At 42.6% G+C, this 12,938-nt stretch overlaps 1 protein-coding gene across 2 annotated transcripts in view; it reads left to right on the top strand.

Moving 5' to 3' along the window:
• Positions 1–12,030, top strand: part of LOC142493698 (elongin-A-like) — a 51,370-nt gene extending 39,340 nt beyond the window's left edge. The window contains exons 9-11 of one of the 2 annotated variants that reach the window (XM_075598173.1): positions 2,416–2,539; positions 8,036–8,169; positions 11,820–12,023. In XM_075598173.1, coding sequence (XP_075454288.1) covers positions 2,416–2,539; positions 8,036–8,169; positions 11,820–11,881 — 320 coding nt within the window. In that variant the 3' untranslated portion in view covers positions 11,882–12,023. Of the gene's footprint in view, positions 1–2,415; positions 2,540–8,035; positions 8,170–11,819 lie in introns of both variants that reach the window. The other variant, XM_075598174.1, reaches the window with a different exon arrangement.
• The last annotated feature ends 908 nt before the right edge of the window (positions 12,031–12,938 follow it).

The following is a 12,938-nucleotide window of genomic DNA, read 5'->3' as shown; positions in this document are numbered from 1 at the left end:
AAGGTAACGCAGCGTCATGTGACCCGTGGCGTCATTTGACGCCGGGAGCTGAAGAGAAGGTAAGGGAGGGGGGTCTCAAACAGGGAGGGAAGCAGGAGTGGGGGCACGAGAACATTACGCACTGCTGTACTAGGTAAAAAGGTAACACGCGTAGAACATCCAGTAGAGACAGGATTGACCTGTTCCATATCACTTTCTCAGGAATAACTCATTCTGAGATTCTGTGGATCCCCACCCAGTGGAGGCAGACTCCAATATTTCCGACCAATGGACACTATATATGCCATCACTTAGTCATTCATGATTTAAAGACCTCTGTATTCCAGAGTCCAACAATCCTTCACATCCAAGGACCTTCAGAACTTTAAATCTCTTAATCAATGCTTAATGACCTACATGAACATGTAGTCAGAGGTACCAACAAGTGAAATGGCATAAGGTTTTTTTTTTTTTTTAACGTACCAAAGAGGGATCCATTTGTCCACTGCTAGACTTGAAGGACTTATCAAGTCACAATTAAAGATGGAATATATTAGACCAGGAGAGTTTGTCAGCTTCCGTCCTCACTCATATCTACACATATCCATCCACTACACACATCAAAGATTTGAGTCAACATCTTAAACCAGCATTCAGTCCTTCCCTTTGACCTCGCCTTAGCTCTACTAGTTTTCACAGATGCTGGCGGTCCCGATTTTGAAGAGAAACTTAGTTGACTTTGAAAGAAAAATTCTAAGTGGCAAATACGCTGATAAAGGTCAGAAACCCCAGTAACATCCAACATCTATTACAGAATATATTCAATCTTCAGATTGGGTTGTGATGGATTGGAGTTCCAGACTTTGCGTCTGACGGTAGGAGGGTAACCTGGCTCACAAAGGTTTAGCCCGTTTTGGTTACCCCTGATCTGTGTATTTGGTCCAAGAGTTTGGCTCCTGGGCCCAGTAACATTGTACCATTCCAAGTATGTATTAAAAGTATTTTTTGTGTTTTCCCTTTCCGGGCATGCAATCAAACAGGGATTTGCGGTGCATGAGGTTTTTTTTTTTTGTTTTGTTTTTTTAAGGGTGGAAGTGGTGTCAGAATCTGCATATCAGGTCCGGGACCAGACATACCGGTTCCCCGATAAATGTATCCGACAATCATGCCTGATTTTCGGATACATGTATACACATTGCCCCGGCAATATCTTCCCTTAAAAACGTAAACCGCGACTCGCCACTAGGGTACCCTGCTTCAGCATAGCTCAGAAAGGTGAATGAGGCACAGGGATGAACAAGTATCCCTGTAGCTGAGGGAATCCCTAGGCTAAGGGGGGTGGGGAGGGTACCCCAGTTAGTGTCATGGTCACAGAACCTGTATTGGGTTTGTGGGTGCCCCAACCGAATGAGGTACCCCAAAATGTACACTGTAATAGTATGACTTACGTGTTTTTACATTTAATATAAGGCTCTATACAGCCAGCCTGGGCATATGTTCAAGGTGCCAGCTAGTCTGCATAGAATCCATAGATGGAGGAGATGGGATGTTGAAGTGTCGGGGTGCTAAGTGGATGGGGCAGGGCAGAGTACTGGGTCCGGAGAACAGAGACCCCACCACCCCCGTGGGGGGAAACCTGGTCTGCTAGACACAGTGGCGCCTACCCATTCGGAGGCAATGGGCTGGCTAAGGAAAAGATGGCGATCGTAGGTGCTTTTCCTATTGGCCAGAACACCTGTCCCAACCACGTCGCCTCCCGAGCTGGCTCAACATGCCCCCTTCCTCTGACAGCCAGAGGAGCCCCGCTCTGATTGGCTGGTGGGACATGCTCCCACGCTCTGAGTGGCCGAAAGGCTCTGTCGCTGTTAAAACATAGGGACACCGTCTCCAAAAGGGCTACCACAGATCAGCGCTCTGTTTGTTCAGACTTTTATAGATAGTTTTGGGACTGGTCCAGTGATCCGCCAGTAAGGTTCCCAGGGGCATTGTGATGCCAGGGACTTCTTAGTCAATCTGGGTACTGGTTCTGAGAAGTGAAGTTACCTGTTCCAGGCTTATTCCAGCTCCGTGGAGTGGACAAGGTAAGCCTTTGCTGAAGCAGGCGCCTTGCAACTAGCAACGTCTAGTTTTTAACCCCAGACCCAAAGTAAGTGTGTATATTATATGTATTTTGTATTTCTGTGTGTTTCCGAGGTCTTATCCAAGTAAACCTCATTTTATTTATTTGCCTTGTGATCGATCCCTTAATTATAAATGGTGTTAAGACCTGGTCTACCGTGACAGTGTCAATCCAAGATCTTTTAAGTGGGGTTTAATAAAGGTATGTCTCTTTTCTCAAAGTGTAAGCAGTGGCACTTAGTGTATATTTGCAGGCACAGATAGCTGTGTGTGACACATCCCTGCTCCGAATGTTTTTATTTTTTAATTTTTTTTTAGGTCGTCAAGTAAAACTGGCCTATATACACAGTGCAGCTAAACCTCCACGAAACATTCGCCGGAGACAGGAGATGCATGGAACAGCTGGGTCTATTGTACAACCTCATCCGTTGGATAAACTCAAGTAAGTTCATGGAAAACTTTAGCTTGCTAGTTTATAGGATGTGCACATCACTAATGCTTACTGTATGGTCTAATAAGTAATTGTATCTTATGTAATGTTCCCACGTCTGCCATTTTTGCTTTACTCCATAAGTAACCTGCATCTTTCCTAACAAGCCTGGCCCTACTACCTCCTTCTACATTACTGTTGGAAGCACGATCATACACCCTAGAGCACAAGCACCATGCCTAGGGGTCACACACAACTCATCTCACATTTACCCTCACATTCAAAAGGTAGCTAAAATCTGTCATTTGTTCCTCTGCAATATTACTAATATACAGGCATACCCCGCATTAACGTACGCAATGGGACCGGAGCAGGTATGTAAAGCGAAAATGTACTTAAAGTGAAGCACTACCTTTTCCCCACTTATCGATGCATGTACTGTACTGCAATCGTCATATATGTGCATAACTGATGTAAATAAGACATGTGTAACAGGCTCTCTAGTCTCCCCGCTTGTGCACAGCTTCGGTACAGGTAGGGAGCCGGTATTGCTGTTCAGGACGTGCTGACAGGTGCATGCGTGAGCTGCCATTTGCCTATTGAGCGATGTGTACTTACTCGCGAGTGTACTTAAAGTGAGTGTCCTTAAAGCGGGGTATGCCTGTATGCCCTTTCCTTTGTTGCTCGACTGCTAAATTTGAAACAGGCCCTCATTCTCTTCCATCTCGACTACTGTAACCTCCTGCTGGTCTGCATTCCTGCCTCACCTGTCTCCCTACAATCTATCCTAAATGCTGCTATAATAGCTCTACTCTTTCCCAAATCTGTCTCGGTGTCTCCCCTGCTGAAATCTCTCTCCTGGCTTCCTATCAAATCCCATATCACACACACAATTCTCCTCCTAACTTTTAAGGTGTTACACTCTTCTGCTCCTCCTTGTATCTCAGCCCTAATTTCTCGCTATACACCATACCGACTCTTGTGTTCTGCTCAAGGATGTCTTCTCTACACCTTTTTTGTGTCTAAAGCCCTCTCCCGCCTTAAACCTCTCACGGACTGCCCCACACCCCTGGAATGCCCTTCCCCTGAATATCTGACTAGCACCTCTAGGTCTCTATCCACTTTTTAAGACCCATCTTAAAACACCTCCTTAACAAAGCATATGAGTAGCTCCGTTGCTGATACTTGACACTTCATACCTTGACCCCTTGCAGACGCACTTGCCAGAACACCTACCTTCCTTTGTACGTTCTTCCTACTTAACAATTAGATTGTAAGCTCTTTGGGGCAGGGACTCCTTTTCCTAAAGTCACTTTTGTCTGAAGCAGTTCTTCCCATTGTGGTATTTGTTATTTATGATTGTCACGTGTATTACAGCTGTGAAGCGCTGCATGCATACATGCATATTGGAACAGCATAATGAGAAAAATCGTGCTAACAAATATATTCAAACTGCTCACATGGCCATTGAAAACAGATTCATATTTCCTCATTAAATCCTAATTTTAGTCTGCATTGTTTCAGATCACGTGATTAGAGCAAGTATTCATATTTATTTGCTTTGAAGTTGCATGGATAGTCATTTTGACTGGGTAGAGGAGTCCTCATTGGCCTCTGACATAAGGAATTACAACTGCAGAACATGGTACCACAGTCTTTTGGGGGTACAGCCCCCTCGTCAGGTGAAGGATATATAGCTATACAATGAAGAAGAAATAGGAGTATGAAACTCCCTAGCGGCGCCACTTCAGCCGAATCCAGCAGTAATATAATTGTAATACTTTCTTTATAATACTTGTCAGGGACGTCCCATATGTGGAATTTAACCCCTTGTTGTCTCACAGTATATAACAGTGTTGAACCCTACCCAATAGCCTCTGACCCGAGGAATATCTTGCATGGGGTAAACTTATGACAGAAACAAACTCACTGTTTGAGAGGAAGGGCTCCTGGACGTCAGCGTGCTCCAACCGGGATAAGCGTAGATGGAAGGTAGGAGAAGAACTCAGGCGGTGCATCTGCTCCCGAGAAGAAATGTTGCAGACCGGGGCTCTTTACTGGTAAATAGCTTTATTGGCACATAGCAGCCGAAAAAAACAACTCTTACGCGTTTCGCGCGTCACTCCGCGCTTTATCAAAATAATATGAATAATAATAATAAAATGATAAAGCGCTGAGTGACGCGCGAAACGCGCAAGTTGTTTTTTTTCGGCTATGTGCCAATAAAGCCATTTACCAGTAAAGAGCCCCGGTCTGCAACATTTCTTCTCGGGAGCAGATGCACCGCCTGAGTTCTTCTCCTACCTTCTATATAGCTATACACAAGGAATTACCAAAATCATTTTTATCTAGGACCTATTGCAGTCAAAATCTCTGGGTATTGTTGCTTCGACATTGGAATAGAACATAAACTTTTTATTTTTCTGACTTGTAGGGTGGATCATAGGAAATAGGTTAACTATATTGGTCATTCAAGCAAAACTCTGCAGTGACATACTATTTTAGGGTATGTGGTTCTGCAATACATACGGAAATCCCTGTGGTGTTGGATTCATATTTTGGTGATCCTTGAGAAAAACCTCCCTTTTAATAAGTCCTGTTCTTTGCGAATGAGTTGATACTGTTTAAAACTGCTTTAATTGGATATAATCTTTAGCATAGGGAAGCAAATTGCATTCAAAAGTTTTAAAAAAAATTGCACCAACTATGTGAAACTGCCCTTTTTAAAGTAACATTTCTGTGGATTGTGCATGCATCCTGATCAAGCTAGTAGTTAATTGATCCAGAGCAGTGATTCTCAACAGTGGATTTTTTTTTGTTTGTATTTAGGCATCTCAAAGGGGTATGCCAAATAAAAACCAATTGGCAGATCCCAGGCAGTATAAAACATTCCAGAGCCCGTGTAGAGACTGCGCACTTACCGTAGTGAGGTGCCAAACTGCAACTTGGCGTGGGTTGTATGGCTGTCAATTACAGCAGGAGTTTCTAAAGTCGCTTCCCATCATGCTTTTCATCCACCGCAGCATTGCATGTGGGTCATAACTTTGGAAGCTCCTGCAGCAATTGACTACTATATCACCAATGCTGTCTGTGCACACACTGAGGTGCAGTTTGGGGCCTTTTTTAAAGTATGTTCTCACCACAAGTTCAGGACAGTATATGCCTGGGATTGGTCAAACCATTTGTTAGCAGTATTCTGGGTAGACCATAAGATTAATTAGGGGTTTATTTTTTAGCATGAGTTGCACAATGTGAAAAGGTTTGGATACCACCGATCTAGAGGTTGATGGACACAAGGGATACCCATAAGTAATTCATATTGAGGATGTTGAACATATATTTGGGGGCAGACTTTTTCTTGATCCTTGGCTCTGTTCTCCTTTTCTATTACAAAATATGAATTCATTTTATTCAGTAATCGTACCAAATTACTTCAGTAGGATGACTGCCTCCTGTACAGTGGTATCTCAAGCTCTTCCTCTAGAGAAACATGGACCGATTCCCCTTCCCTCGCCCACAGTAGCTTCTCTACAAAGCACTTACAGATGAGGCAAAACATAACAATGTATTCACCATGCATGACATTTTGATTTGAATGGCTCCAGACACCACAATTGGTAAACATAACCCTTAATAAAATATATATTTAAAACAAGCCAGTTGGCTTCCAAAGTTCATGTGAGGGGACTGGGGGGGGGAGTAAAGGTTACTTGGGGGGAAAAAATTGTGTATCTGTTTTTATAATTTTTTTTTTTTTTAAATGTTTTGGGGATTGTTGATAAACCTGGTTCTTTCCCAAATTGTATTTATTAAACTTGGTGAAAGAGTGGATTTTTTTCCTCTAACATTTTAGGTTGGAATTGGACAGATTTGCCTTTTGCAGCCAGAGTGTAATCTAGAAGAATTTAAAATAATATAGACAAATGACTTGGTTAAGCTATATGAACTAAGCACACCATTTTGACACCTTAATGCTATTGGTGGTAAGGGAGTTTAATCTTCCCCCAAATACAAACGATTACAGTATATCATTGTGTGGCTACAGTATATGGTATAACACTTTAGAGAATGGGCAATAGATGCTCAGCTGTTTATGTATACTTGACAGTGGTTTAGTAATAAATTATTTTAGTTGTGTAACCAAAGTATGAAACTTGACACTTCCAGCTCAAATCATGAGCGGTCTGTTGCTGTCTGTCAAATTGGCATCTCCTGGTGACGCACCGTGGCAGCAATCCTGTCTGTGTCCAGCACACTAGTCTTGCAAACCTAATAGAAATGTATTGCGGTGAGATTAAAGTTTTTACCCCAACCCGTGCATCAACAACAAAATGGTGTGACGTGGATGTCATTAGCGACATTCTCTGAGGGAGAATGTACAAAGCAGGTTTAATAAAATAAGAAATTCTGTTAGTCTTCCCTGAGTTCTACCTGTGTTCTTCCTGGGAATTGTATTGGTTGTACAATGGGTTCCCATTGAACCGTAGGACCTGTGATATTTGCCGTCCATTTTTTTCCCCTTCCATGTAGCAAGAAAGCCCAATAACTTCACCGATGAATATCTTGGTATCGAGGTTTAGCTCCGGAAGACCCCTTGATTAAGACGCCACATTACATGTTTTTAGTTCTCCAGTTTACGGCACTGTTCAGTGTCTTGGTATTTTACTCTCAAAAAAAATAAATGGTGTTGAATGCAAAGAAATTGTGAAACTGAATTCAGTAGTCTTTGTTGAATTTCTTGAACAAAATCTGGATTCATTGTGAGACCATGTAGTTTGATTGATATTTAGAGGTAAAGTACTTAGTATTACTCCTAAAGTGCTGGATGTTTCTGTGACGAGTGGAAGTTTTGATTTTAGACTGGGTATGTAAAATGAGACCATGTGCTGGATCTTCTAATTTTAATCCCATAAGAATGACCTGTGTGCATGCGAGGACGGAGAGGAAAGGTATTGCAGCTGCTCTCGATTTATAGGCACATACAGTATCATTCAAACTACAGTTTCAGCATACAGCCATCCGCTAATGGGAAAGCTTAAGGGAAGCACCCTTTCAATTGCATACAGAATAACCCGAATTATATCCCGGCCATTACATTTGTCCTGATTTTGCCCTTTAACCCTTACTCCTACAGAAGTTTAACTCCTTTGCTGCAAGTGGTGCAGCCTCTCCTGCAGCAAATGGGTCCTCCAGTCTTGTATAGCAAGATGCTTCCACAGAGCTCAATATTAAACAACCAAGCAGGTAATACTGGTAACAAAAAGTACTCCAGTTCCCAAATTAGGCTTGAATATATTTACATGTAAAAGCTTTACATCAATGTATATTATGAGTGTTTGGTTTTTAGACATGGATCAAAAATCTCTTAGACATGGTTTTGTATTGATCTGTGCTATCAGAGTATCAGCAACACATTTGCATTTAACCATACAGTATGGCATTTTCTCATTTGCACAAGCAGTTATTTTAGATATACCAGTCCTCATTTTGTATTTTTATTTTTTAAAGGATGCAAAAATTAGAAAACAAGGACACATGTGTTACTACACACAATCAAAATGTACCCACTAACACTGCTACGAAGATCACCACTACTAGCTATTGTGGTGGACCAAGCCAAGATCCAAAAAGGACTGTTAGAAGTAAGTCTAGCAAAACGTAATGCTTGAAAATGTCTTTGTATTCTGTAATTGCACAATTTAAGGTTTGCTAGAGGGCCTATTACATTACGCTCTATCTCAAGCATTGAAAAGGTCAGTTGTTGCCCTAATCCTGAATATTCTAGATCAGATCTTTCCACTGAGTAGTTTTTGGATCTGTTTGCACAGAATGTACAGTATAAAGGCAGCAATTTTAAGAAGAATGTAGGTGCTTTAACTAGTATTGGTGATCATGACCCATCATTTACTGTCAGCATTTAGCAAATGGTGGAAACCATTAAGCTTGTACAGGAGCGATTGACCTCTTTTCTACCTGATGTTTAAAAGTTCCATACCACACACCACGATTTCACTGACATTTATTTATTTTTCTAATAAAGGATTTTTTTTTACAGCTATTCAAAAGAAATTAACAAATACTTCTCAACCAAGAGACTATACACCAGGTTTCTGATGCAAGCACCCATAGGGTGCATTGACCTGTGAGCAAGTGCATTGGTTATCCCTAAAACTTGGTTTGGCCAGGGGTCCCTGAGGAGCAATAGCACAAGCGGGGAGGGGGGGGTTTGCAAAGGCAGAGAGGATGGTGCGAGGAAGATCCGCTCTCACCTCTACAGGGAGTTGTGGTCCTGCTCCTTATGTAATGCTACAACTAGAAAGGCAGCAGGACTAAAAGTTCTAGAATCGCTTGAGTATAGGGCCCCTAGAAGGTCACATGCCATGTGACCTTCTGTAATTGTTTCATTGCGGAGGTAGAACATGCAGACACTGCCTCTCTGCCCACCTCACCCGCCCCCCTCCGACCCCTCTCCTGTACCCACTGTTTCTCTCCTGCACACTGCCATGTCTCTGACCTCTATCCTGCACCCACTTACCCATTCTCCTTCACCCGCTACCCATTCTGACCTCTTATGCACCCACTTACCCCCTCCTACAGCCACTGCTCCCTCCTGCATCCAAGACCCCACCTGACTCCTGCAACCACTGCCCCTCTCCCCTTCTGTTGTGCCTTCCTGAACCCACTGCCCTTTTTCTGTGCACTACCTCCTCCCCTCTGTATCTCTCCTGAACTCCCTGCCCAGTGTCTCTGCCCATTACCCTGTTCTCAGTCTCCTTTTTGCAACCTCTACCCGCTGGCCTCTCTTGGCCATACATACTTTTTTTTTTTTTATTATGATTTTAATTTCTAGATATTTATTTTTTTCAATTATATTTATAACAAATAAAAAAAGGATTTAAAAATAGTGTCGTCGTCCCCGTGTGTGTGCCCGTCCGTCCGTGACATGTGGGTAGATACTAGTACACATATTGCAAAGGCCCCGCATTTGTTAGTGTGTGTGATCCCCTGACTCTTCCTCCCCTGCTCTGTTCTCTCTGCCCCCGCTGGATGGGTGGAGAGAATGGGATGAACGTTTTCTAAAATCCTATCGTAAAAAAAGGAAACTAGACTTTGTTTTGTAAGTGGAAATAGTTTATTCTTTTGCGTGCTATAATACATTAATATAGCAGATATGCTGCACATTGATTTATTTACAAAACAAAACTTTGCACCCCCCTACTGAGGAGAGATTTGGGAACCTCTGCTCTACACAATATACACTGAAGCTGTTTTTTTTTTTTTCCATGCTGGAGATTTGTCACATGCAAATGAATGTTGATTTTCCCAGTACAGAAATGTCTTCACAGCTTATTTCATAAGGGATTTCGAGAGACTTTACAAGGCTATAAACACTCTAGGTCTGGTTTTCAAACTAAACTGCAGCTCTCATTACTATGAAAATGCATTGTCGTACAGTAGACCGGGGGTGCGCTAAGTTTTCTCCCTGCGCACCCCTGCCTGCTCGGCTCCGTCGTCAAAGGACGTTGCGGGGTCATGTCACGTGTTACCCTGCAGCGCCATTTGACACCGGGTTACCATGACAACGCGTCGCCGGAGACTAGGTAGAAGCAATAGGCCTTGCGCAGTCCACCGGCATTTAATTTAAATGTCTTTGGGGATAGCGCGGGGCCTCTGCAACTGCCTGCCGCACCCCCCAGTTTGTGCACCATTGCATTAGACTATCGAAAGAGTGACTTGCAAAGTGCAGTTTAGGCCTTTGGTTTTAGCTCGCATTTTGCCATACAATATTTTTGTTTCAGCAAATTAACCCCTTGACTGCTATTGATTTGCTAGTCTGCCTGGCACTGAAGAGGTTAATCTAAGTTTGTGAGGCTCTTAAAGTCCCTGGGCTGGCGTTTGTGCTTGTCCCCCACCTAAAAATATGCTAGACCGCGCCCCGAGAGCGAGACAACCAAGGAACTGCTCGCACTGGCATCTGTTGTGACTGCGTAGCTGAGCTGAAACCTGATGACAAGGTCTGTTGCATTCAGATAAACCTTTTATTGAAAGCAACTGTTAAGACCACCTCAGGGAGAAGTCTCAAACACTTTCAGCTGTAATACTGCGTAAAACAATTACAGCAGTGGTGTCCTTCAAACTGCATCTGCAGTTACTTTAGACCCAGGGCAAGGAGAGTCTTTGAAATGTTGTTCAAACAGATTATCACAGTGGCTGTCCCTGATGGGCTTTGCTAGTTTTCTCATTTTTAATATGTAAAATGTTAATTTTCAAACAGTCAGATTCTTAAGAACTAGCACAGATTTATATACTTTGTTCCTAAAACCTCAAAAACATGGCATGTTATGTAAACCTCTACTGTGGTGTTTTTTGCTTCTAATAACACTTTTTTTGACTTTCAAATTTGCTTAGATGGTCTGTGCAATTAATATTTGCTACATTAAACAAGGTTTCGATCTTTTGCAAAAACAAACAAAATGTAACAGATTTAATTTCCATTACTTTTTTTGTAAACACTGCTGCTAGTGAGACCTGCAATATGTTACAGGCCCCTCTGCCACTGAAAGGGCCTATTGCATCTGCCTTCCTTTGGAAATTCTGAAGATCAACTTTTAAAGCGGCAAAACATGTGAAATCTTATGGGGGGGGTCCTTTAATAAATTGTTCTGTAGTACTAGATAGTGAAGCCGTCTTGTATTTATTCAACCATTAATGTCAAATTTTAATGAGCTTTTAAAGCATCCTTTGATTTCTATAGTAGGTTTTAGCCCACCACCAAAGCAGTGCAAGATTTTTGCAACACTTTCCTGTTTGGGATAATTTGTTGCGAATGTTCCCAGCAGTTTGAGCTGTAAACTAGAACGATAGATGATGTTACTTTCGTAATATAAGGATATATTGTAGCTGCTGCGTTACACTGACTTAAGCGGCCATTATGTTCGTCAAACAATTGGATTTTGACAGATTAATAACAGGAGCACCAAACGAATGCCAGTGTAGCTAAGAATGTACATTTGTCACATGCTTTACATATAAAAGTAATAAAGATAAAGTTGGAATATAGTATTGCTGCTTTAATGGTAAGGATTAGCCTGATTCTGAGTTTGGTTTCTATGGCTTTTCAATGTAATTTACAACCCAGGATAACAAGTCCTGATCAATCAAAAAAAAAAAAGTCAATGTTAATGAGCATTTCACAATTGGACAAGACTTTCAATCTTCGTGATGTTTGTTAGACGTTTTGTATTTGATTTCTATAGTTTGATTTTTTTTTTTTTTTTCTCCCCCTCCGCAGGAATGGCACCAATGATGGCAAAATCAATGAGAGCCTTCAAGAACAGAGTAGGACCCAGATAGTTAAGGAAACCTTCACGTTCTGAAGTTCCTATAATATATATTTTTTGTTTTTGGAAAATCTTTACCTTTATAAAATATGAATTTACTTTTGTTTTCTACACAAGGCACATAGACAAGAAATGCTTCTCCAATATATGTAAACACGGATTTATACTCTAATAAAGTATGGAACTGTAATTATCAAGGTATCTTTTTTTAAATTTGTGTATTGCGAGGACTAGGGACTCTTATCTAAGTAATTGTCTCCTTTTGGCGATTCCACAAAAGATTTTTCCCGCAGTACAATCTTTCTATTGTATTTAAGTTGAGAATCTAACTTAAGCATTTACTAATTGAATAAACATGGAAGATGTAGCCATACTTGCTGCAGCCAACAAAGCTAAATATTGCAGTTCCAAGGAAGGTAAATGCTGGGATGACCTGTGGGGTGGGGGGGGAGAGAGAAGAGAGGGAGAAAGCAGCAGCATACTTCTGTATTCGACCTACTGTTCCCCCTGTGTTAATCCCTGTTGCCGTGGTTGCCTGGCTACACCTGGCAATAAGTATACTCAAGTCTTATAGGGACGCTGGTCACCAGATTTGACAACCTATTTAGTCGATCATTATTAGCCAGTGTAGCTTCAGATGACTGGACAAGAGCAAATTTAGTCCCTCTTCACAAAAGTGAAAGTAAGGCTAAGGCCCCGCTCCCTCAGTCAGCGCGCCCGCACTGCATGCAGGCAGCGCGCTGACAGGCAATTGACCTCTACCTGCGGTCTGTAGGGAGCCGGAGTGGGGGGGGCGTGGTTTGAGGGGGGGGCGCGTAGTTCGAGCAGAGGGCTCTCTGTGCTGTCCACCCCCTTCCCCGTCAGTCCATCTGTCCCCCCATGGGTACTGAGCACTGGGGTGTGGGGGACAGCAGCCCAACACTGGGTGAGCAGGTTTTTGATGTGGGGGGGGGGGGGCACGGCCAAAACGGCAGCAGACGGGATTCCAGCCGGAACTGTCATGCTTTTGCACAGACTTCCCCCCCCCCCCCCAAATCTGCTGCTGCCGCCGCCTCTCCTCCCCAAGAAGA

This window comes from Ascaphus truei, chromosome 4, assembly GCF_040206685.1.
Source record: "Ascaphus truei isolate aAscTru1 chromosome 4, aAscTru1.hap1, whole genome shotgun sequence".
NCBI lineage: Eukaryota > Metazoa > Chordata > Amphibia > Anura > Ascaphidae > Ascaphus > Ascaphus truei.
Note: the sequence above shows the minus strand (reverse complement) of the source record. Positions and strands in the feature narration are given on the sequence as shown.